The sequence below is a fragment of the Pelodiscus sinensis genome, chromosome 26, assembly GCF_052426305.1.
Source record: "Pelodiscus sinensis isolate ZL-2025 chromosome 26, ASM5242630v1, whole genome shotgun sequence".
Taxonomy (NCBI): Eukaryota; Metazoa; Chordata; order Testudines; family Trionychidae; genus Pelodiscus; species Pelodiscus sinensis.
Window position 1 is genome coordinate 2,704,584 of NC_143077.1, and position 24,185 is coordinate 2,728,768.

The 24,185-nt window shown below is 69.1% G+C and overlaps 1 protein-coding gene across 5 annotated transcripts; it reads left to right on the plus strand.

The window, feature by feature from the left end:
* The first annotated feature begins 962 nt into the window (after positions 1 to 962).
* Positions 963 to 23,309, plus strand: CNKSR1 (connector enhancer of kinase suppressor of Ras 1). 5 transcript variants are annotated; one of them, XM_089773432.1, is made up of 22 exons: positions 963 to 1,963; positions 2,785 to 2,942; positions 3,849 to 4,051; positions 4,672 to 4,756; positions 7,322 to 7,363; positions 7,727 to 7,846; positions 7,929 to 7,988; positions 8,860 to 8,928; positions 11,469 to 11,597; positions 12,369 to 12,451; positions 13,341 to 13,435; positions 14,244 to 14,422; positions 15,014 to 15,044; positions 15,675 to 15,847; positions 17,628 to 17,701; positions 18,168 to 18,239; positions 19,338 to 19,411; positions 21,173 to 21,237; positions 21,379 to 21,457; positions 21,494 to 21,574; positions 21,807 to 21,988; positions 22,072 to 23,309. In XM_089773432.1, the coding sequence occupies exons 1-22, from the start codon at positions 1,912 to 1,914 to the stop codon at positions 22,279 to 22,281; spliced, it is 2,316 nt and encodes a 771-aa protein (XP_089629558.1). In that variant the 5' UTR covers positions 963 to 1,911; the 3' UTR covers positions 22,282 to 23,309. The 5 variants fall into 5 exon arrangements, with proteins under 5 accessions (XP_089629558.1, XP_075764661.2, XP_075764658.2 ...); XM_075908543.2 differs by having other exon boundaries at positions 1,046 to 1,963; positions 21,379 to 21,574; XM_075908544.2 differs by having other exon boundaries at positions 1,053 to 1,963; positions 13,344 to 13,435; positions 21,379 to 21,574.
* Positions 23,310 to 24,185: the final 876 nt, after the last annotated feature.

Genomic DNA, 24,185 nt, shown 5'->3' on the forward strand with positions numbered 1-24,185 from the left:
CAAGGGCACAGACACAAAATGGGAACCGACTGTCAAGGAGGAAGGGCTCCAGAAGCGGGTCCGGAGAGTACAGTGAATCGCAAACGAAATCGGAGTCCGCAGCGTAAGAACGAAAACCTCCTGGGCTGGATTAGCGGGAGTGTTATCGGCAAGATAGCAGACGTCGTTCTTCCGCTCTGCTCAGCGCCTCAGCCAGGGTGCAGCACCCAGTTCTGGGCGCTCCACTGAGAGAACAAATTGGAGACAGTCCAGAGAAGAGGGGAAAAAATCAAGGTCTAAAAAGCCCGTTCTCGATGAAAACCTGAAAACTTTGTTCAGTCTCTGTTCTGAAATGCGATTTGTCCTTTTCATATGTGTTCCATTTTTTAATTGTATCCTTTGGTATCTATGGTTGTGACTATTTTCTTCCACTATTTGATCTGAGGACGTGGGTCTGGCCCACGAAAGCTCATCACCTAATAGACCATCTTGTTAGTCTTTAAAGTGCTACATTGTCCTGCATTTTGCTTCAGCTGCACCAGACTAACCCGGCTCCATTTCTATCACTATTGGAGATGAGAAGACTGAGTGGGGCAGGGGCAGCCGCCATGGATGTAAAGGATTGTTATAAAGAGCAGGGTGCTTACGTTTTTCTCCTTATTCACTGAGGGCTGGACAAGATGCCAGGGGCTCAAATTACAGCAAGGACATTAGGAAAAGCCAGTTGTTAAGCAGGGGGACAAAGTACCTAGGGAGGCTTCTCGGTCTCCCTCGCTGGAGGTTTCTAAGAACAAGTCAGACCAGGGATACTTCAGACCTCAGGAGCCAAATTAGAGCTCAGCATTATCCAAAAGCTCTAGGATAATGACGAATTCGTTGTTTCACTTACTCTGTCTCTCTAGTATAAACATTCTCACAGCAAAATGATCGACCAAATATTATTGCTTCATCCACTACAATTAGTTAATAACATAATAAAGCATCCTGATTGGTTAATCAATTCATTGGTTAACAATTAAATCACACGGTGTTTTAATATCACGTGCTGCACAGAGCGGCAGGAGACACATGCAAATGTCAGTCTATCACTGGCTTAGACAGCAGCTGTCAGGGCGGGGGGCGGTTGGCCTAGATGACCCATTGAGGCCCCTTCCTGGCCTACACGTCTAAGATTCTGCCAGCTCAACACAGTTACCAAGGTGAATCCATTTTCCAGAGGGGGAAGTTGAGGCTAAGTGACTTGCCTCGGTCACGCATTGAGACAGTGGCAGGCCAATTGCTGCATAAGTAGGACCCTCTGTGAGTTAGGGTGCTGTTTAGCCGGGCGCTCGCAGTAACAGGCCTTTGTCCTTGGACGGCCTGTTCCATGCAGGGCGGTTGGCAGGCGGGGTCCCCCTGGGGGGCGCCAGTCGCACTCATCGGGCGCACGGGGCACGGGGCTGTCTGTTACAGTGCTGGGGGCCCGGACGCGCGTTCAGCCCCCCAAGTCCCCACTTGGGTTGCAGGCAGCTCAGCGGAGATGGGGGCGGGGGAGTCGCACACGGGCCTTGCCCACCACCCAGTCCTGCGCTCTGCCCACTAGGTCACACTCCCTTCCTAGCCAGGGCTGAGGTGAGCGCCCCACGGGGCTCGGGGCCTTTCACAGCCCTGGGGGTCACGCTGGAACCAGTGGGGGGGGCAGAGCTCGGGGTGCCCAGGGTCTGCAATGCCCCGAGGGGAGGGGCGCGGGGCGATGCTGGGCCCCAGGCTGGGGCTCCAGAGGGGGCGGGCCCTGCCCGCTGAGCGACGGGCGGCTGCCCCAACCGCAGCGCCGCCTGCGAGTTACCTGGCGGGCGGGCGGGGGGCGGGGCGGCGCAGCGCAGGTGAGCTCGGCCCCGCCCCCGAGGGGCCTTTCCCGGAACGGGGCGGCGGGGCCAGCCGGGAGCGCAGCGCATGGAGCCCGTGCGCGCCTGGAGCCCTGCGCGGGTGGCGCAGTGGCTGAGAGGTGAGCGGGGCCGGGGCGCGGCCCCCCAGTCTGTGCCGGCGGGACACGCTCCGGGGGGCAGTGCGGCCCAATGGGCAGGGCCGGTGTCAGACAGGCGGGGGGATGCGGGAGAAAACAGCCCGGGGCGTCCATGGGGCGGGGGCTCTGTGGCACCCCCGGATTCCCCGTGCCCGAGAGCCGGCTCCCAGCTACCAGGCGGCCCCCAGCATCCTGCTGGCCTGGCCCTCGGCCTCTGCAGCCCTGGATTCTAGGCCACCGGCCTTGGGGGCTCCGTGGCCCCCGGGATCCAGCCACGGCTCAGGGCTCCGCTGTTGCCCAGCCTGGGGGTGCCGGCTCTCCTGGGTCGTACGCACAGTGCACCATTGCTGGGCATGTGGTCCGGTGGGTCTGGGGGAGCTGGTGGCCATCAGCCGGGCATGAACAGGCCTAAACGGGGGGGACTCAGCCTCCCACCCCCAAAAATTGTTCTGGAGCCCTGGGAGCTTCCCTTCCCCGGTCTCCTGCCATGAGGCCTCGGGGCTGATCGGTGTCCCGGGACAGGGACAAACTCAGAGCCAAGCCGAGGCAGCACTTTGTCCCGCTGCGTGCAGGTAGCCTGTGGAACTCCCTGCCACTGGCCGGGTCTGAGGGCGAAGGCGCCGCGCGCCGCCACAGGGGCTTGGCTGCACTAGCCGGGGAGCAAGTGGCCGGCCAGCGTGAGAAGAGTTAATGCCAAGGGCTGCTCCGCCTCGTCCAGCCGGGCTCAGAGAACGGATCCGGCTGCAGCTGCCCAGTGCGGGGCCTCCCGGGAGCAGCCGGGCTGAGTGTGCTTGTCGCTTTAGGCCTGGACCCGGCGCTGCAGCAGTATCCCTTCGAGGCCTGGGCCCTGAGCGGGGAGGATTTGCTGCAGCTGTCCTATGGGCGCCTGGAGGAGCTGGGCCTGCCCTGCCTCGGCCACCAGGAGCTGCTCCTGGAAGCGGTGGAGCAGCTCTGTGCACTGGTGAGTCGCTCTGGCCAGGCTGGAGCCAGGCCCCGTCTCTGGCCCCGCCCGGAGTGGGTGAGGGGCTGGGTTCCCTGCAGGGGTGGGAGCAGGTAACTGGCAGCCCCCTCCCCGTCTCTGGCCCCGCCCAGGGTGGGTGAGGGGCTGGGTTCCCTGCGGGGGTGGGAGCAGGTAACTGGCAGCCCCCTCCCCGTCTCTGGCCCCGCCCAGCGTGGGTGAGGGGCTGTGTTCCCTGCAGGGGTGGGAGCAGGTAACTGGCAGCCCCCTCCCCATCTCTGGCCCCGCCCAGCGTGGGTGAGGGGCTGTGTTCCCTGCAGGGGTGGGAGCAGGTAACTGGCAGCCCCCTCCCCATCTCTGGCCCCGCCCAGCGTGGGTGAGGGGCTGGGTTCCCTGCAGGGGTGGGAGCAGGTAACTGGCAGCCCCCTCCCCATCTCTGGCCCCGCCCAGCGTGGGTGAGGGGCTGGGTTCCCTGCGGGGGTGGGAGCAGGTAACTGGCAGCCCCCTCCCCATCTCTGGCCCCGCCCAGCGTGGGTGAGGGGCTGGGTTCCCTGCGGGGGTGGGAGCAGGTAACTGGCAGCCCCCTCCCCATCTCTGGCCCCGCCCAGCGTGGGTGAGGGGCTGGGTTCCCTGCGGGGGTGCGGGAGGGTAACCGGTGGCCAGGCTGGAGCAGCCCCCTCCCCCGTGGGACCCCCCAGAATTGGCTAACGGGTTCAATGGACTAAATGGGATTTTGCATCCCTGGGTCCCTCCCGCAGTCCCGCTCCGAGGCTGAGCGCTGCGGGGCTGGGGGGTTGCAGCCGCTTTGGGGGGCAGTGCGGCGTTGTGGCCGCCTCCTCGGCCGTTGCTCCGAGCTGCCCCAGGCCTGGCCCCTCTCCCCTCTGCTGAGCGCCTTGGGCTCGTTCCCAGAGCTACGCGCTGGAGACCACCAGCCTGGGGACGCTGGTGGAGAAGCTGCAGCGAGCGGCTCAGACCACCCAGAGCCTCATCCTGAGCCGCAGGAAGGTGCCGGCGCAGGACGGAGAGGCCGGCGCATCGCCCTCCCCAGACCTGCTGGGCTGCGTGGCCGAGCTGATCACAGCGGCCAAGGGGCTTCTCACCTGGCTCCACAGGTAACGGAGGCGAGGGCCGTGTGCCGGGGGGATCCCGTGGGGCGGGGGTGGGGCACCGGGCCTGCGCTGCAGGGCATCTGTGGGGCTGGCGTACACACTCTCTGTTTGCTGGGCTGCGTTGCCACCTGGGTGCCCGGCAGCCAGTGCGGAGGCTTCAGACAGCGGCCAGGGAGGGTGGTGCCATGGCCACGTTCGTCTTTGTGACGGTGCCAGCCCGGGGAGAGGACGGGCATAGCCTGGGCAGTGGAGGGCTGGGGTCCTCTGCCCAGGGGCCCCTCTTGAGGCCAGAGGCCTGCTCACTGCTTTGCTGGGCCTCCCCGGGGACGTGGCTCGGTGGGAGGTGGACACTTCGGTCGCAGAAATGGGACTGAGACGCCCAACTTGTTCCACGTGGGCCACGGAGCACCCAGCAGCTGCCCGGACAGGCGAGGAGCCTTGAGCTCTGTCGCCGGCGGCTCCAGCTGCTCAGGACCCTTCAGGGAGCCCCGTAAAACCCCGGCAGGTCCCCCGCTTGTGCTCAGCCCCGGGCCCGAGGGGCAGCGCCTCTGCTAACGGCAGGCCTGTCGGGCCCCCTCCTTTCCTGCCTGCCTGTGACCTGACCGGCCCGTCGCCCCTCCCAGGTATCTCGTCTGTCACCCGAGCGACGACTCAGCCAGCCGGGACATCGTGGCGCTCTGCGGGCAGCTGGCCGAGGCCGTGCAGGAGGTCAGGACGGAGGGTTTAAAGAGCCCAATAAGCCAAGAGCAGGCGGGCGGGGTTGGCGTGTGTGTTCCCGCCGGGATGCGCAGGGGCACGTGGAGAAGCGCAGCCCGTGTCCCTTCGGGGCTGTCGTCATGCTGGGGTTTCCCGGGACCTAGGACAGGAGAGGAGGGAGTCCCGATACCACGGTGACAGGCACAATGCGAGGACGGACGCCCCCACCCAACACACTCGCTTTTCTCCCTGGCCAGTGACCAGCGAGCTGTTTCTCAAACTTCATTGGGGCCGTTCCTCCTCGGCTGGCGGGAAGGCCCCGGCCCAGCAGAGCGGAGCCTGGGAATCTATTTTTTTCTTCTCGTCTCAACTGAGACCGTTTTCTCTTGGCTCGGTAGCCCTTGGTGGCCAGCCAGTGCTGTGCCGCTAGCCCTGCGGATTTCGGGCCTTCCTTTCCCAGGCTCGGATTCGCCCCCCTCCCGGCTCTTGGTGCCTCTCGGCTCGGAGAGTGAAAACTGCTGAGGTCAGTTTCGCTTCTGGGCTGTCAGCTGTTTGGGTTACGAATGCTTCAGGCATTTGTGTAGGAGCCTTTCCCTGGCGATCTAAGTCCAGCCGGGAGTCCTGCTCGCCGCTGGGCCGCCCCGGAGCCGAGGGGAGCCTGTTGCGCTGGTTAGTGGGATAACGCAGAGGGAGGGATGGACGAGCCCCGTGTCGCTTCTAGAGGAACCGGCTGTATCCTCCTGCATCGCGACCCGTGCGCCGAGCGCAGGACAGTCCGGGTCACTGCAAAGCAAGCGGTGTGTCCTGCCGTGGTGCTTTTCTCGGCTGCGGGGCCCTGTCCCCCGCGACGGGTCTGCGGTAACAGCGGGGAGTGGTGGAAGGGTGGGGGTAGGTTCCTTCCTCTAACCAACGAGGGAACACGGGAACAGCAGGGTCCTGTAGCACCTTAGAGATTAGCAAAAATCTAGAGAGAGCCGCCTGAGCGCTCGTGGGCGCAAGCCACTTCGTCAGATGATGAATGTGGAGCAAGGGGCCGGGATCGCTCCCCTGCGTTTCAATAACTCTGCTTTCCTACAAAGTGCTTTACAAACGCAAATGAAGCCTCATTAGACCCCTATTAACTAGGCTAGGATCTTCCACGTGTACATTGGGGAAACTGAGGCACGGCAGTGCAGTGGCTTCAGGGGAGCTGACAACCTTCATGGGCCCCCAGGATAGGCAGGGGGGCGGTCCTGAGCTCCAGGAAGGGGCGGGGCATTGGGGGGCGGGGTGGGGCTGGGCCGCACGGAGCTCGCGGGGCGGGGCTCCAGCGGTGATTTAAAAGGCCGGGGGCAGCCCCAGGGCGCCCAGGCCCCTGCAGGGCAGAAGATCCCCAGCAAGGGGCAGCCGCGCCGCCATTCAGTCCCTCCCATGTGCTCCCAGTGCCCGGTTCAGGGGCAGGGCCGTGGGGGCGGGCAGGCTCAGCCTCGCTTGGAGGGCTTGCTGGCACACGGGCTGGCAGCGGAGCCCTGTCTGGAGAAGGGCCCTGCCTTGCCCGGTGCCGGGGCCCACGTCTCTGAGCCGCCTGGGCAGGGCCGGTGGCTGCGGGGGGCGGTGGAGCCGGGGGCGTAGCTGCGATCGGACCCTGGGCTTGGCGCGGCTCAGTCGGGAGGGGAGGGGAGCCGGGGGGAAGGGGCCAGGTGCTAAACACCCTCGGCTTTATATAACCTGGTGAGTCACCCGTGGGATCGGGTTCCGGGCTGGGCCGGGGCTGGGGAGCTCGGGTCGCAGGCGCTCGGCGGCTGGCGGGGGGAGAGCCGGCTGCTCTGGGCTCGGCAGGTACTGGGTGTGACCGGCTCCGAGGAGCCCGGCGTGCGCAGGGTGGGGGGCGGGGGGCAGATGCCAGCAGCGCGGGTCTGGAGGGGCTCGGGGGAGGCTTCTCCGGCTTGGGAATAGGCTCGGGAGCAGGGGACGGCAGCGGGTTGTGCTGTGGGGTGATGGAAAAGGAGACTCGGGGAACCCGTAGGGGCTTGTAAACGGAGGGTGGGGGCGAGGGGACGGGGTCTGGAGGAAGCGGGGCAAGATGGTGGGGGGGGGGGAAGAAACGGGCCCAACCAGGAACGTAAAAGTAGAGTCAAGATTCACCAGAGCCCCCCCCTCGTGCGCAGCACCCCCCCCCTCGTGCGCAGCACCTCGGGTGCGGCTCTGGTGAGCTCCCGGCAGAGCGCGTGTCTGGGAGCGGGAGCCCCCGGGATCTCTCGGTCAGGCCCTCCCCTCCCCCAAACACGGGCTCCTCTGCCCCGGGCAACTGCCTGGCGGGAGTGAGGGGCCAGTGGCCTCTGGACACAGCTGGCGCGCCGGAGCTGGTGGAACGTGGCCAGGTCGCCAGTTCCTCCTGCTGCCGCCAGGCTGCTGTGGCCACCCGGCCTTGGTGTCGTCTCACCTGTGGGGGGAAGGGCAGCAGGGCCCCCTCTAGTCTGGGGGGGGATGGGAGAGGAGCCCCAGCACCATTTCTCCCCTGCCCGTCTGGGAAGCCCTTTGGGGAGTCCCGGCTCGCAAAGTTGGATCCGTCTCTCACCGCGTCTCTTGCTCCGCCAGGACTGCGGAGTGCTGGAGAGAGAGGAGCGCATCCTGCCGATCGTAAGTGTCCCCGTGCCGCCTCGGGAGCGTGGGCGGGGGCTGGGGGGAGCCAGGCGGGCGGGCGGGGGCTGGGGGGGGCTGGGCAGGGGGCAGGTCCTGGGCGGGGGCTGGGGGGAGCCGGGTGGGGGCTGGGGGGGCCGGGCGGGGGCTGGCTGGGGGGGGGGGGGCCTGGGCGGGCGGGGGCTGGGGGGCCATGCGGGCGGGTGCTGGGCAGGGGGCAGGTCCTGGGCCGGGGGCGGGGGCCGGGCGGGGGCCGGCTGGGGGGGCCGGGCGGGCGGGAGCTAGGGGGGCCATGCGGGCGGGGGCTGGCTGGGGGGGCCATGCGGGCGGGGCTCCTCTACAACTTCTCCCGCTGCCCTTCAGTGCAGGCAGCTGGCCGGGATCTGCGAGGACGTCCTGAGCTGCAGCCCGGCAGCCCTGCTGGCCCAGACGGCCGTCCTGGAGACCGTGGACCTTGTGCCCACCGAGCCGGATGACCAGCTGGTGAGTCTGCCCCCCGGCCCCGGCCTCTGCTCGCGCTGCGGCTCCACGGCCGCTGCCAACCCCCGTCCGCTCCTCTCCGCAGGGCATCGAGATCCAGTCCACCAGCTCCTGCCTGCACTTCATCGCGGGAACCGCCCCGGAGGTGAGCGGGGGGAGGCGGCTTCAGGCTCTCCAGGCTCAGAGCCCGCCCCCAGCCGAGCCCCGACGCGGGCCCGTCACGAGCAACGTCCCGGGGCGGCCCTAGACGAGCTGCCAGGCAATCGGCGCCCCCACCTCTGAACCCCTCGATATTGCGCCACCGTTTGGCGCCCCATTTAACCTGGCACCCTAGGCGACTGCCTAGTTCTCCTGTATGGACGGGCCGCCCCAGCCCAGCTCCCCTCGGCGGCCGGGGCCAGGGAGTGGGCCCCCGGAGCGGCCTCCTTCGTCTCGGGGGCTGCAAGCCGGTCGGACCCCAGCCGGCCTCGCGGGACAGGTCGCTTTGCTGCCCACATCCCTCGAGTTCCCGGGGGTGCCGGGCGGGAGCGTGCGGCTCTCCCAGTCAGTGCTGGGTCCAATCTGCACCCACCTCCCGTCCCGTGCCCTGGCTCTGTGCGGGCCACGTTGCTGACACCAGTGGGAAAAACCTCCAGGGCTGGAACCAGGGGAATCGGGCAGCCCTGCGCGGGGCCATGCGCGGAGCCCCAGGGGGTCGCAGGGGGCCCACGTGCGCTAACCCCCCTCCTGGGCCAGCCTGCTCTGCGTGGGCTGCATCACACGGGACTTGGCTGAGTCCTTCCAGCTCTGCTGGTTCGCGGCCGGGCGTCACGCTGCCTTGGCCAGCGTCTTGCTTCGGTCGGCTCCTGGGCCGGAGCAGGGAGCCAAAGATCAGGCCTGAGAGTTAATGGTTAATCCCCGGCCTGAGCCTCGCACTGTGTCAGCCAGGCAAGTGGCTCGAGAGCCTTTCTCGGCCGCCCCGCTAGCGTGTTCCTGCCGCGGCCACGGCTCAGACTGCTCCTTGCTCCTCCTGCCAGTCTCCAGCTGAGCACTGCAGCCAGGTCCTGCCGGGGGACGAGATCGTGCAGGTCAACGGGCAGGTGGTGGTAAGTGCGGCCCCGTCGGCGCGCCGGGCTCCTGGGACGGCCCGGTTCCACGGGAAGGGGCCGAGTGCAGCTGCCATCGTGGCGGGTGTGAGGGGTCCCCCGGCAGATCCTTGTCCCTGTAAATGTGGTGAAGCGTGGCGGCGGCGGCGGAGGGGGTGGCCGGCTCTCGTCCTTTGTCACTTCCTTTCTCTCGGGGCCGGGGGACTCGCCGCGGGGTTCCAGCCCCCAGGGGATCAGGCGAAGACTCGCTCCATTCACAGCCCTGCCCTCGCTGGGGAAACGCTGCCCCCCCGACAGGGCTCGGCGTTGTTTGGCTGGATGCAGCGGGTCCCTACGGAGGGTCCCCAAAACCCGGCTGGTTCCCATCGATTGGCTCTGGACCCTCTTGCTGGAGGAGTGTGAGCAGGTGCCTGGGCTAGGCAGCCGGTCCTTGCTTAGCGAGCCAGGGGCTGTGCCCCCGCTTTGCTTGGAGACTCCTGCTGCAGAGACGCGAACCCGCCCGGGCCTGGCTCCCGGGGAGGCGGGTAGAACCGCTGTGAGGGGGCCGGGCGTTCCCGCCCCGAGCCTCGGCCTCCCCACGCGCTCAGCAGGCGGCAGCCCGCGAGGGGGGGCGGAAGGGAGGGTCTTCGGGAGGCGCAAGCCTGGCACTTGGCTGAGCCTCCACGCACTGACGTGCCGCACTTAATTCAGCCTCCAACCCCCCCCGCCCCCCCTCCGGAGCGAGGTCGGGGCGTTGTCGCCGTTTGCGGGGAAGCGCCTGGCGGGATGGGCAGGAAAAGGGTCTTGCAACGGGGGCTCTTCAGCAACCAATGGGAGCGATCCCCGGCGTGCACCTGGCGCTGTAGTTTGGGTGCCCGTGCGCCTCTCCGTGGTAACTGGGGTCCCTGGTCGGACTGTCTCCCCATGATGCACTGGTCTCGCCTTTGGCCGGAGCAGGTGGCGGCTGCGCGTGACGGGCTGTGAGGCAGCGTGGGATACGGAGTCTGGCTTAGAGGAAAATGAGGCCATGAAGCAGCTGGACTACAGCTCCCATGAGCCATTGCAAAGGTCCAGCCAAACTGAAGTACAGGCAGTCCCGGGGTTACGTGGGTCCGACTTAAGTCAGATCCCTAGTTACGAACCGGGGGGGGGGGGGGGGGGCGCTAGTGCGGGGTGCCTCCCTCACTGTCGCTGCCTCCAGTGGCGTGAGGGGCACTTCTCCCCCAGCAGACCAGGGAGACACGGAGCTAGCACCCCCCCCAGCAGACCAGGGAGACGCGGAGCTAGCACCCCCCCCCCAGCAGACCAGGGAGACGCGGAGCTAGCACCCCCCCCCCAGCAGACCAGGGAGACGCGGAGCTAGCCCCCCCCCCCCCCCAGCAGACCAGGGAGACGCGGAGCTAGCCCCCCCCCCCCAGCAGACCAGGGAGACGCGGAGCTAGCAGCCCCCCCCCCCCAGCAGACCAGGGAGACGCGGAGCGGCTTTTCTCGCCGTGGAGGACACGGGCGACGGGACCTCGGCGTGTCTCAGCGGTCCCGCTGCCCGCGTTCTCCACGGCGAGAAAAGCCGCTCCGCGTCTCCCTGGTCTGCTGGGGGGGGTGCAGCTAGTGCGCTCCCCCCCCCCCCCCCCAGCAGACCAGGCTTTTCTCGCTGATGCCTGGGGTAGAGCAGCTGGGGGGCTGCCGGGTTGATCCCACAGCGCCGAGGTGCGGCACGACTGGACCAACCCAGCAGCCCCCCAGCTGCTCTGCCCCAGGCGTGTCTGATTCAGCCACTGCTGGTCAGTTTCAACAGCAGCTGAATCTGGACGCCAGTTCCGACTTTCATACAAATTCAACTTAAGAACAAACCTACAGTCCCTATCTTGTACGTAACCCGGGGGCTGCCTGTATTTCAATAGGTGCTGGAATTGGGGGAGGGGGGGAGCTGCAGCACCCCCTGGCTTGAAGGGGTGACAGTTCGGTTCAGTGGCTCTCAGCACCCCCACCCTCCGTCGGTATTTGGGGAAGACCTGCCGTCTTTGCGGGCCGTCGGGTTTGCTGCACCAATAAAATCCATTTCCACAGCAATCTGCTACCAAGTGGGGCAAGAGTTGTTCCCCTCAGACCATTTTCAGGGAGACTTTTCGGGCAGCCTCCTGCGGCCCTGTGCCGAGCCGAAGGGCCGGCCGGCTGGGGCACTGGAGAAGTGGCTGTGAAAGGAGCCGGCCATGGAGGACTGGCTGACACAGCTGCTTGGCCGGCCGGGTGTCTTAACTGGCTTGCGGTGGAGCGGGGAGTCCCTGGTTCCGGGCTGGGGCGGGCCTGTGGCTGGCGGCTGACTCACGTGGCTCTGGCGACTGTAGACTCCCTTGAGCGCCATGGGGCTGTGATCGACCGTTGGCTGTACCAGCCCGTTCCCCATGGCCACACGGGCGGGAGGAGTAGTCACGGGGCACGAGGCGGCTGGCCGGGGCGAAGGCCTGAAAGAGCCCCCGGCCCAGGCAGACTGACCCACGGGGCTGCCCGTTTCCGGGCGCGGGCCGAGCGGGTGACGAGCGCGGTCCCCGATCCGTGCGCAGGTGGGCTGGACGCGAGTGAACCTGGTGAAGAAAATCCTGGAGAAGCCGACCCTGGTGACGCTGGTGCTGAAGAAGATCCCACTGACGTCTGTGGGGCCCCTGGGCTGGCCCGGCTCTCCGGGCCCTCTGGTAAGGGGGGCCTGGCCCCAGCAGAACTGCCCCCTCCCGAGCCGAGCAGGCAGGGTCTGGCCAGGAGCCGGCTCCAAGCGCCCGGCGCCCGGGCTCACTCGGCGTGTGGGTGTCTCCTGGGGAGGCCTCGGCCCCCTCCCCGCCCAGTGGGCCCCCAAATCCTTGTGCTGCCTGCAGGCCGCCCCGGGGCGTAGCAGCTCCGCCGCTTCCATGTTTCATGGCTGCGCTTCCGGGACGTGTCCGCACCTGGTTGGTCTTGCCGCTGAGGCAGCATCGGAGCCTCCTGGGAGAGCGCTGGGGGGGGGGGGCCCTACTTGGCCGGGGGGGCTGAGTGCTGGGGGGGGCCCCTACTCGGCCGGGGGGGGCTGAGCACTGGGGGGGCAGGGCGACCCTACTCGTCCGGGGGCTGAGTGCTGGGGGGGAGGCCCTACTCGGCCGGGGGGGCTGAGCGCTGGGGGGGCGGGGCCCCCTACTCGGCCGGGGGGGCTGAGCGCTGGGGGGGCGGGGCGACCCTACTCGGCCGGGGGGGCTGAGCGCTGGGGGGGGGGGGCGACCCTACTCGGCCGGGGGGGCTGAGCGCTGGGGGGGAGGCCCTACTCGGCCGGGGGGGCTGAGCGCTGGGGGGGCGGGGCCCCCTACTCGGCCGGGGGGGCTGAGCGCTGGGGGGCCCCCTACTCGGCCGGGGGGGCTGAGCGCTGGGGGGCCCCCTACTCGGCCGGGGGGGCTGAGCGCTGGTCGAGCCCGGCTGGAAACTCGCTGACTCTGTTGCAGGCGCCTGGAAGCTCGTCGGATGTTGCGGAATCTGGGCTGGAAAACCAGGATTCTCCGCTGAGCTCAGTGCCCCAGCCGTGTGGGTAAGCGCCGTGGGGCTGCCTGCTGCTTCCCTGGGCCTCCAGCGCCCGCCTGCAGCTCGCCGGGTGGGGCTGGCCAGCCGGGGCCTGGGCGCCAGACGGGGGCGGGCAGGGACACAGGTCAGCTGGTCCGGCCCTGTGCTGCCCGGCTCGCAGGCCCTGCGCGTCCAACCCTGGCGCCTGGACTTTGCTCGCGTCAGCGTCCCAGAGCAAGGGGCTTGTTTTCAGCCTGCCGGGAGACTGGTCAGAGCCCGGGAGTTCGGGCGCTGGGTCCCATTCCCAGTTCTGCCATACGTGTGCCGTGTGACCCTGGGCAAGTCTCAGCACCTCCGTGCCTCGGTTTCCCCATCTGGAAAAGTGAGGATGTGGCCTTGCTAGGCAGGGTTTGGCTCTTAAATAGAGCCCAGGGCTTCCCCTCTGCAGACTCGAGTGTTTTCTATTCCTGGCTTGGCCACTGGCCTGCAGGGCGACTGTAGACAAATCTCCTCCCCCCCCCCCCTCAAAAGTCAGTGTGCCTCAGTTTCCCCAGCTGGCACATGGGGATCACTTCTGAGGCTTTGAGCTCTGTGGCTGACTCGCACCAGAGAGGACCTAGGCAGCAGAACAGCCACCCTGGCAGGATATTTATTTATCTGGAGCCTCACGCTTGTTTTGAGCCGCTGACGGTTCCACTGAGTCACCCCTGCGGTGGGAGAGGGCACGCTGCCGACTCGGCCCTGGGGGGCACGTGTGGTGCCAAAGGTGGGGGGCCCATGTGGCCAGCCCGGGCAGGCGCTGCTTGGCTGACCGGGGCTCCCGCCCACGGCCGGCTCCGTGCTGCGGGCTCTGCGGAGCGGCAGACGTGCCCCAGGGCTGCGGTGCTGACCCCCGCTAGTTCAAGGCTTCTCCCCAGCAGCGTGCCCGCCGGGCTGGACTGGGCCACTGGCGAAGAGGAGGGGAGTGACTCCAGCCAGCCCGGAGACGAGACCCGGGAGCTCCCCGGGGCAGGTAGGAGACGCCGGTGCCCTGCCGAAAGCGGCCAGGCCTCGGGCTGGGGCGAGCTCGGCTGGTTGCCGGCTCGTGGGACTGCCCCGGGGCCGGGGCTCAGGGGAGAGCCTGTGCCCGGGAGCCCTGCAGATGCCCCAAGGCTCCGCAAAGCCTGGCCGCAGGGCGGGTACCAAGGTGGTCGCGCTGGGCTCCACCCGGCGGCGCTGAGCCCTCCTGCCAGCCCCCCCTTTCAGCAGGGCCGCAGGGGTACCAGCCAAGCGGGGAGGGGCTGGGGCTCCCATCAGGAAGAGCTCTCCGTGCCGGAGCCTGGGACTCCTACTGTCAGTGGCCCTTGCCTCCCGTACAGCACCGTGCACGCCGGAGCTCAGTCTGGTCCTGCTGTAATAGAAGCGAGTGGAGAAAGGGGCCAAGCCGGCAGGGAGTCGGGGCGGATCGAGGGAGCGCTGCCTACTGCTTAGAGCGGAGGCTGGGTATTGGCATCTTCCTGGCTTGGCGGCTGACTCACTGGGCCCTTCGCAACCCTGTGCCTCGTTTCCCCTGTGTAAACGGGTGGTGATGGAGCCCATCTCGACGCGCCAGCGGGTCCCCAGGGGGAGTGTCCACGGCGCGAGATGTGCCAAGCGCTCCAGGCCGGGCCCGTGCAGAGCATGGCCACGCAGGGCCAGCTTCCCCTGAGCTAGTGGGGTTTGCATGGACGTGGACAAGGCCTGACGCTCCAGTTCCGGAGCAGAGGCCCCGCTGCGAGGGGAGCCCCAGTCGGGACGTGGCTGGCGGGTGCCGGATCCCCCTGAGGGTTTGATCTTTGCAGGTGCTTTGGCCTCCCCTGCGTTGGAGAGCCCAGCTCCTGGGGCAGGATTGGAGGGGGTCAGCTCGCCCGCCGCTGCCGCTCCAGCCAGGCCCAGCACCTTGCAGCTCGGCTCAGAGGGCTCCCCAGAGAGCGGGGCCGGGCGCCGGAGCCAGGGACAATCTCCCGCGTTGCCAAGGAAGGTGAGACGAGACTGAGCCTCGGCTGGTCTCTTCCTGTGTCTGTAGCCTGACGCCCCCCCGCCCCTCCCCCCCGAGGCCTCTCGGTGCCAGCGTGGCACACAACTCGGAGAAACGTGGAAGGGTGCAGAGGCCACCTGGGCTCTTCAGGCCCCTGCCCTGTGAGGCCGGGAGGAGCTGGATTCGAAATGCGCAAGGCAGCCAATACAGAACAGAGATGAGGGAAACCTCTCTTAACACGGGGCACCGTTAATCCATGGGACTCGCTGCTGCAGGATGTGAGGCAAATAACTTAAGACCCTCACGTTAATCCTGAAATGACTGGGCTCTTCCACTGCTCCCAGTGCTGGATCATCGGGCGTATGCCCACCCTGCAGTGAGCTTCAGCTGGCGAGTGGGCAGGTGCCCGCTGGACTAGCTGTCGTCCTGGGGTGCTCTGATCGCCCCCCTACTCCCTGCACAGCCAGCCAGGGCGCTGTCCGTGCCCCGCTGAGAGGCCGGGGCCAGAGAGGCCGGCGTCTGCCTCCCAAAAGCCTTGAGCGGCCCACGTGGCCACGGTCTTTCTAACCGCGTCTCTGCCCTCCTGCCTTTCAGAGCAGCACCAAGAGTCGCTCCGGGCAGAAAGGTGAGTGGCCGCCTCCCGGCCCCTGTGCACTTGACAGTCGTGGGCTGCAGATGAGCCCGGGGATCGGCGAGTTCTCCGGAAGGGGGAGGTTCGGGTTTGAAGCTCCGCCCCAGGCGCGTCCGTAGCTGCCTGATTGCTTGGCCACGCGGGCAGGACAGAGGAGGGGTCCCCCCTCGGGCCGGGCGGGGGGGCTGGGACCGGGCGGGGTGCGCGTGCCGGGGAGCAGCGCATGGCTGCGTCTCTTGGCTGCATGGCAGGAGCCGGGTTTGCCTGCGGCTGGTGGGGGGCGGGGGGAACAGCTGAGGCCTGCAGCAGCGGGGGGGATGGAGCTCGCTGGCCCTGTCCCCTGCCCGCCCGCCCTCCCTCTTCTGCCTCGGCGAGGGGCTCCGCTCCGGGCTGGACCGAGTCCAGGCCGTGCTGGTCCCGCCCCCCCTTCCCCCGCGGCAGCCTGCAGCTGCTTGGGGGCCCGGACCCAGCCCCCAGGCCGAGGCTGAGACCCCCCATCTTGTGGCCAGAGGCAGATGGGCGACTGGCTAGTGCCCCGGCCACGCGCGGTTACACGGCCGGTGGGCACGGAGGGTGGGGGAGCCTGGCAGACGAGCTGCGCCCCCCTCACCGCGCCTCCTGCAGGGGTGGCTACCAGGCTGAGCCGCCGGCGAGTCTCCTGCCGGGAGCTGGGCAGGGTGGACTGCGATGGCTGGCTCCTGAAGAAGAAGGACCACGCGGGGTTCATGGCGCAGCGGTGGAAGCGCTGCTGGTTTGTGCTGAAAGGCCACGTCCTCTACTGGTACCACCAGCCCAGCGTGAGTGCGGCCCCCGGCTGGGGGGGAGCAGAGGGAAGGGGCGGGTGGGGGGGGAAGCGGCGGGGGAGCGGAGGGAAGGGGCGGACGAGGGGGGGAGCGGAGGGAAGGGGCGGACGAGGGGGAGAAGCGGAGGGAAGGGGCGGAGGGAGCAGAGGGAAGGGGCGAAGGGAGCAGAGGGAAGGGGCGGACGGGGGAGCAGAGGGAAGGGGCAGACGAGGGGGGGAAGTGGAGGGAAGGGGCGGAGGGAGCAGAGGGAAGGGGCGGACGAGGGGGGGGAGCAGAGGGAAGGGGCAGACGGGGGGGAAGTGGAGGGAAGGGGCGGAGGGAGCAGAGGGAAGGGGCGGACGAGGGGGGGGAGCAGAGGGAAGGGGCAGACGAGAGGGGGAAGTGGAGGGAAGGGGCGGAGGAAGCAGAGGGAAGGGGTGGACGAGGGGGGGGGAGCAGAGGGAAGGGGCGGACGAGGGGGGAAGCGGAGGGAAGGGGCGGAGGGAGCGGAGGGAAGGGGCGGAGGGAGCAGAGGGAAGGGGCGGACGAGGGGGGGAGCAGAGGGAAGGGGCAGACGAGGGGGGGAAGTGGGAGGGAAGGGGCGGAGGGAGCAGAGGGAAGGGGCGGACGGGGGGGGAGCAGAGGGAAGGGGCAGACGAGAGGGGGAAGTGGAGGGAAGGGGCGGAGGAAGCAGAGGGAAGGGGTGGACGAGGGGGAGCAGAGGGAAGGGGCGGACGAGGGGGGGAAGCAGAGGAAGGGGGGGAGGGAGCAGAGGGAAGGGGCGGACGAGGGGGGGGAGCAGAGGGAGGGGCAGACGAGAGGGGGGAAGTGGAGGGAAGGGGCGGAGGAAGCAGAGGGAAGGGGTGGACGAGGGGGGAGCAGAGGGAAGGGGTGGGGGGAGCGGAGGGAAGGGGTGGACGAGGGGGGGAGCAGAGGGAAGGGGCGGGGGGGAGCGGAGGGAAGGGGGGTCGAGGGGGGGAGCGGAGGGAAGGGGGGTCGAGGGGGGGAGCGGAGGGAAGGGGCGGGGGGGCAGAGAGAAGGGGCGGGCGGGGGGAAGCGGGGGGGGGAAGCGGAGGGAAGGGGCGGGCGAGGGGGGGAGCGGAGGGAAGGGGCGGGCGAGGGGGAAGCAGAGGGAAGGGGCAGACGAGGGGGGAAGCGGAGGGAAGGGGCGGGTGGGGGGGAAGCGGCGGGGGGAAGCGGGGGGGAAGGGGCGGGGGAAGCGGAGGGAAGGGGCGGACGAGGGGGGAGCGGAGGGAAGGGGCAGATGGGGGGAAGCGGAGAGAAGGGGCGGGGGGGAGCGGAGGGAAGGGGCGGGCGGGGGGGAAGGAGAGGTGCTGGGGTGTTGGCTGCTGCCCCCAGAGATCCTGGGGCACAGGGCGGGGGTGGGCCGGGGCGAGTTACTTGGCCCTGCTCCGAGCCGGCTGCCGGGGGAGGCGTCTCTCTGGGCGCCCCGGAGCCCGAGTCGGCGGGAGAAGCCCGGGGCGGGGGGAGGGGTCTCGGCCTCGCCCTCCCGGGAGCCGTGGCCCAGCGGTGCCCATCCCCCAACGGGCCCTGTGCCGGGCTGAGATGGGAGCGGCGGGTGTCCAGCCCCACGGCCAGAGCTGGCAGCGGTGGTGGGGCTTTCTCCCCAGCCTCACCCTGCCCCCGCCCCGGGGGACCCTGGGCCAGTCGGCTGCCCCTCCCCCCCCCCCTCCCCCTCCCCTCCCCTCCCCTCCCCTCTCGGGACGGCGGCTCGGAGCCCTGCCCCAAAGCCTCTCGACGCCCCGCGTGACGCGCCGCTCGTGTCCCCGCCCAGGACGAGAAAGCCGCCGGCATGATCAACGTGGCGACCTACAGCCTGGAGAGCACCCGGGAGCACAAGAAGAAATAGTGAGTGGGGGGGGGGGCCCGCGTCCCCAGCCCTGCCCCCAGCCCCGCCCCCACCCCGTAGCCAGCAGCTGCCGGCTGTGGGCCCCCTTCATGGGGCAGCGCCCTTGGCACCGAGCACCCCCACCAAGCGGGCCTGTGCGTGGGGAGAGGCTCCAGCTGGAGCGGTGGGCAGGGGGGACCCTGCGGGGGGGAAGCTGTCTGGCGGGGGGGGGGGGAGATGCCTCGTGGGCCAGGCTGCCCTGGTGAGTGGCGGGGGAGGGGGAGCGCATGTCCGAATCCCAACCCACAGGCTCCGTTCCGGGGCCGCGCTCCCCCCGGGGTGATCAGAGCCCCGCCTGCCCCACGGCAGCCTGGAAATGGGCCACGGACGGGCCCCAGCCCCACGCCGAGCCGGGGGCGGGGCCCGCTGCCCGCTATTGCCGGCGGGATGGTGGGAAACGCAGCCCCGGCCTCGTTCTTCTCTCAGCGTCTTCCAGCTCTGCCACGAGCGGTACAAGCCCTTCGTCTTCGCGGCCGACACGCTGGCCGACCTGAGCAGGTGAGCGCCCCCCCCCCCCGCTAACGAGCCGGGTCGAACCCGGGCGGGGGTTGACCCAGCCTGACTCTGCAGCCCCACAGCGTCCCGGGGCGGAGCCCTCGGGGCGTCGAGTCCAGCCCGGCCCACAGCGGGACCCCCGGTGCCAGCATCTAGCCAGGCTGTGTCCGGCCAGACCTAGCCACCGCCGGGGGTGGAGATGCCAGGCCCTCCCTCCCCCCGGACCCATCCCAGCACCCCCCGCGCCTCCCCAGCGAAATCCCCCTTCCTACCCCCCCACCCTCCACTGCAGCTTGAGCCCCTCCCTCCCCCCGGACCCATCCCAGCACCCCCCACGCCTCCCCAGCGAAATCCCCCTTCCAACCCCCCCCACCCTCCACTGCAGCTTGAGCCCCTCCCTCCCCCCGGACCCATCCCAGCACCCCCCACGGCTCCCCAGCGAAATCCCCCTTCCTACCCCCCCACCCTCCACTGCAGCTTGAGCCCCTCCCTCCCCCCGGACCCATCCCAGCACCCCCCACGCCTCCCCAGCGAAATCCCCCTTCCAACCCCCCCCCCCACCCTCCACTGCAGCTTGAGCCCCTCCCTCCCCCCGGACCCATCCCAGCACCCCCCACGGCTCCCCAGCGAAATCCCCCTTCCTATCCCCCCCACCCTCCACTGCAGCTTGAGCCCCTCCCTTCCCCCCCAGACCCATCCCAGCACCCCCCACGCCTCCCCAGCGAAATCCCCCTTCCTACCCCCCCCACCCTCCACTGCAGCTTGAGCCCCTCGCTCGGCCCCGCGGAGCCGGGTTCTGGTCCCCGTCCCTCCCCTCCCCCAACGATTCCTTGGCCGCCAGAGCTGAGCTCGTTGGAGGCCGCGTCCCAGTGGCCGACGCGGAGTCAGCGGCTCTCACGGTGGCACCTGAACGGACGCTGTGGGGGACCCGGCTGGGGCTGCTGGAGGCGCACGTGGAACCGAGCCCCTAGGGCGGGTGGCTGTCCCAACGGCCACGTAGGCCACGGCCAGCGCGCGAGAAGCGAGGGACCTCGGCGAGCCGTAGAGGCTCCTGCACTAAGCCCCCGAGGGCCTGACGCCTGCGCTGGGTGGTCTCCCCAGGTGGGTGAGCAGTTTGATCGCTGCGAAAACCAAGTGCCGGCTGGCCCAGGAGTCGCTCCCGCACAGAGAGGAAGGTAGGAGCCAGGCGCCTGCCTGAACCCGCTCCCGCGCGCCCGGCCGGCTCCACCCCGTAGCCACCGGAGCTGGGGGGCCGCTGCTCCAGAGCGTGTGGAAATGGGCGAAGAGCAGACTCCCGCCTCCCCTGAGCTAGGGGGCTGCAGAGTGTGTGTGTGTGGGGGGGGGTTAATCGAGGAGCAGCCGCTTTGAGGAGACCCTAATTAACGTACCCCCCTCAGGCTGCTGCTCTGCACAGGCCTGGTCTGTGAGCCCCGGTTCTCCCCCACGCGCTGGTGGCAGACACCTGGATCCTGGAGACCAGCCTCACGGTGGGAGGGGGGAGAGGAAAGTCGCGGCCTCTGACTTGGGGGGCCGAGGGGCGGCTCTGCGGCCCAGAGCGTCTCTTCCCCAGGGCCCGGCAGTAACGGCGCTCGGCCTGGCGTGGCCCGAATGCCCGGGGCGAGATCCGAAAGGAGGGGCACCCGCCAGCGGGTCCCGGGGAGACCTGGAATGGGGCAGACCCCGTCCTGCCGGTGTTGGGACTCGTGTGACCCCGGTGTGGTGGTGCATGGGCCTTCTGACTTGCAACTACTCGCTCTCCCCCCCGCCCCCCTAGCCCCCGCTGCTTCTGTATCAGAGGCAGCGAGGGGGGAGCAGGAGCTAGTGCTGGGGGCAGGGCTGGCCCGAGTCCTTTTGCCGCCCTGGGCCCTGGCGTGCGGCGCCACCCCTGGGCGCAGGGCACATGCGCAGGCCCACCCGTGGGGCGTAGGCCCATCCCCCCCCCCCCCGGGTGCACAGGCCCATCCCCCCCCAGGTGCACAGGCCCATCCCCCCCCCAGGGTGCATAGGCCTGCCCCCGGGGCACACGGCGCATGCGCTGCCCAACCCAGCCTGGCCAACGCTGCTAGCGCACGCGCCAGGCCATGCACGACCCTGCAGCCGTGGGGGAAAGGGCGCTGCTGGCCGGCGCCGTGGGGCCGGTGCTGTGGGAGCCGGGCGTGCGGCTCCTGATGGCAGCTGCAAGCGACGCCGCGCACCCCTTACAGCTGCCCCCCATGGGTTGGCGCCCTGGCCAGCTGCCCAGCTTGCCCATGCCTCCGTCCGGCCCTGGCTGCGGGGAGCCGGCTTAAAAGCCAGTTCCCCCCCCAGCGCTGTCTCCGCGGTGGGCAGGGTGGGGCGGGGGAGGCAGAGCCACAGTGCGGGAACAGCAGGAGCCGGGATCGCGGAGTCCTGGCGCGAGCCGGGTCCCGGACGTACCCCGCTGGGCTGCACTTTAAAGGCAGGAGCTGGGATACCCGCTTAAACGCAGAGCGCAGCTTGTCGAGTACACGACGAGTCAGTCACCCGCGTGACGTCCGTCACCCCACTCGTGTGCGGCCTGGGCCCTTGGGGACCAAGGGGGGCACCCCCGGAGGTCGGTTTACCAGGAGCGTGGGGCAGAGGGGGCAGGAAGGAGGCCTCCCCCTCCCCCCCCCAGCCCAGAATCCCAGGAGCCAGGCCTGGTTCCAGCAGCAGCCTGCCGGACAGGGCGATGGGGAGGGGGGAAGACGAGGATCCTGTTGCTGAGCCGTGAACCCTCGGTCAGCAGGCCGCAGCAGGAGCACCGTGGGAGCAGTTAGGACTAGTGGTTAGAGACAAGCGCAGGGACCCAGGGGCCTGCCATTCTGGCAGGCTGGGAGCCCCTGGCTGGAAGGCGCCGGAGAAGGGCAGCGTGTTCTCTGCAGGCGCGAGGGGCCAGGCCGGGCTCTCCCCCTGACGGCTCTTCCCTGTCCTGCCAGATTGCTACAGCGAGACGGAAGCCGAGGACCCCGACGAAGACGCTCCCCGGCCTAGCTCTGACCTGGTGGGTGTCGTGGGGGAGGGGACGGGCAGGGCGGGGGGCTTGGAGGATGCAGGGGGGCGCTGCTGTCGCCCAGGCGGAGAGGGGCTTTCCGGCCCCCTCGGATTCCCGCGCTCGGATCTCAGTGCTGATCTTCCTCCCCAGCCGCCGGCGAGAAGGGAGCCGCCACCTGCCCTGGAGAGAGCCCTGCCCGGTGCTGCCATGAGGAGCCCCGACTCCGTGGGCCCCCTGAGCAGCCCCCTGAGCAGCCCCCTGGGGAGCCCCCTGAGCAGCCCCCTGGGGGGTCCCCATGGCAGCCCCCTGGGGAGCCCTGGCAGCGGCAGGCCCTGCTCGCCCCTAGGTAAGTGCCGGCACCGCTGTCAGCCCTGGATTCGGGGCCGCTGGGTGCCCCCTTAGTGCCCCCGGCGGAGCAGGGAAGGGACCCACCCGGCGCTGGCGCGGGGCGTGCTCGGCGGGCGGAGGAGGGGTCGTGTCGGGGCTGCTCCTCCTAGGACCCCCTACCCCGGGGTTCCTGTCCGCTCGCTCCCAACGCCGTTCGTGCCACAAGGCTCCAGCCTCTGACTCCCCCGCAGACTCCCCCGGCGAAGAGCTCGAGTCCCTCATCAAGTGCCTGAAGCAAGGGGGGGTGTCGCTCATCGGCCGGTGCCAGCTCCAGACGCACGAGCAGTACCGCAAATCCTTCATCAAGCGCAACAAGAACCCCCGCATCAACGCGCAGGTCCACCTGGTGCGGGCCCTGCAGAGCACGCTCAAAGTAGGTGTCCCGCTCAAGCCCCCGGCCCCGGCACGGCCCCGGCCCGGCACTGAGCAGCGGGGCATGTGCTTTTCTCTCGGCAGGCCAAGGTGGCCGAGCTCCAGGTCCTCGACCAGCTCCTGGGTGACCCGGAGCTGACAGCGGAGAAGTTCCGGCGCTGGAAGGAAGAGCACCAGGAGCTGCACCAGGAAATCCACCAGTGGTGGGTGCAGGCGCCGGACCAGGCGGCCGGGGCAGCTGCAGAACACGGGGCCGAGTCCAGCTCACCAGGAGCAGCCGCGGCCACGCCCTGACACATGGGACCCGGCCGTGCCCTGCGTATTCCTCGGCGCGGGGAAGGCTGCCCCCGCCCCTCCCCCCATTCCGGCTGGAGCTCGCTGCAGTCTGAGCCCCGAGGAAACGCGTCGCCCACTCGCGCCACGCTGGGCGCCCATTTGGCGGGCACGTGGGACGTGTTTCAAAGGCCCAGTTGCGGGTCCCCGAGGACGGAGGCTCCTGTCGTCCCGAGGACGGGGGGTTCTCAGGCTGCTCGGCCGAGTACGTCCTGTCGCCGGTTTTAAGAGCAGCTGCCTGGTTCCCAGTGTGTGTCCTCAGCCCCCCCACAAGCACTGCCAGCACCAGAACCAGCACCGGCACCGGCACCGTCCCTCTGGCTCGCTCTGAGTTGGGCTTTCCCGCCCGTGGATGCCTGCGCGTTTCTCGCCGCCCCGCGCCAGCCCCATTGGAACCAGGAGCCGGCGGGCTGGAAACGCTGACGGACAGACGGGTCGAGAGAGGAGCTGCCTGGTCCCCCGACTGCTGCCTGGGGGCCCTAAGCGCTCAGTGGAGAAGGGCAGAGGCTGGGTTGAGATGCACAGGTAGCCCTGGGGCCTCTGCCTCACCTTGGCCAGTTGCCTTAATTCACCTGTATGTAAATGGGGAGAGGCCTGAGCTGCCTCCCAAAGCTGCTACGTGGTCCCACGGGCTCCTGGCCAAAGCTCTTTGGGACCCTGGGCTGTGGCCCTGGCGCCGCCGCAGGCTGGTCGGTGGTTTTGCTGGACAGAAGCTGTGACCCACCCCCCCACGCGGCCATGTGAGCCCCCCCCCCATTTAAACGGCCGGGGCCTGGCCCTGGGGCAGGGACACCAGCCGGGCACTAGCAGGGCCCAGCTCTCACCATGCGCAATCAGCGTCCGCCACGGTTCTGCCCTGGGCCCGCCTGCCCCCATCTCCTCCCTTTGCCCCCAGGGGCCGGAGCCCAGGCCCCTGCCCGCGCTGCGGGGTCTGCACGGCTGTTCTTAGGGCCGTGGCAACGGGCTCACAGCAGCTTGCTCCCGCCCAGTGATTCTAAGGGTGAAGTCCAGCTGTTCCCTAGCCCTTTAACTCGCTCTTTTATATTTTGTTTAGACCAGGGTCTGGTCCCCGGCCCCTTCAGTTCAGGGCTGGTCCCAGCGGGCCTCAGCTCTTACGGGCGCCAAGGGGCGCTCGAGGGCCGTGCACCGGCCCTGTCCCCTGGGCTGCCGGGGTCAGCAGGACCTTTCCTGGGCTGCTTGGGGCACGAGACCCCGTCAGCCGGCGGGGAGCTGGGAGCTGAGTGGGAGCCTGCCCTTTGCTTGCAGGGGGCTCGGGCGCAGGACCTGGCCTGCGATGTCCGACGGCACCAGCCCCGCGGTGTTGTTCTGCGGCAGCCACGGAGGAGCCGGACCGGCTCAGCAATTCCCCTCCCCCCGCCCCCACACATTCAGACCTTCCCGGGCCGCGGGGGCAGGGTCTGGACACTCAACTCACCTTCCCTGCTCTTTCCGTTGGCAAAGCTGTTTTATTGGCCGCGCCCCGGGCGTTTCGCGTACCCCGAGCGTTCGCTGCTCCGCAGACCCGAGCCTGCTCCGGCCAGCTGCTGCCTCTGGCGCCTGCAGCTGAGCCAGGCACGGCTGACGTTCTTGGGCCAGGAATAAAACTGTTGCTGACAAGTCCAGCTTTGCCTCTTGTGCCTGGAGGGGGGCCTGGCTGCAGTATCCAGGGCCCTGCTGTCTCCCATGAGGCAGGACTCCCCTCCTGGCCTTGTCTCGCCAAACCCCTCTGGGCACTTGTCTTTCTCCGTCCCTCTTTCCTTGCTGAGCATCAGGCATCTGCTCCAGGAGGGAGCGAGCCCAGGTGAGCATTACCTGAGTGGGGCGGAGCCCAGGGCCAGCAGCCTGAGGGCCCCTGGGGTGTGTGT

What these genes read in the sequence shown, in the direction of transcription:
- CNKSR1 (XM_075908543.2), top strand. Translation starts at nt 1,912, where the DNA reads ATGGAGCCCGTGCGCGCCTGGAGCCCTGCGCGGGTGGCGCAGTGGCTG. An exon ending in GGTGGCGCAGTGGCTGAGAG is followed by an intron (nt 1,964 to 2,784) that starts GTGAGCGGGGCC and finishes TTGTCGCTTTAG; the next exon opens with GCCTGGACCCGGCGCTGCAG. An exon ending in TCAGTGCCCCAGCCGTGTGG is followed by an intron (nt 12,452 to 13,340) that starts GTAAGCGCCGTG and finishes GCTTCTCCCCAG; the next exon opens with CAGCGTGCCCGCCGGGCTGG.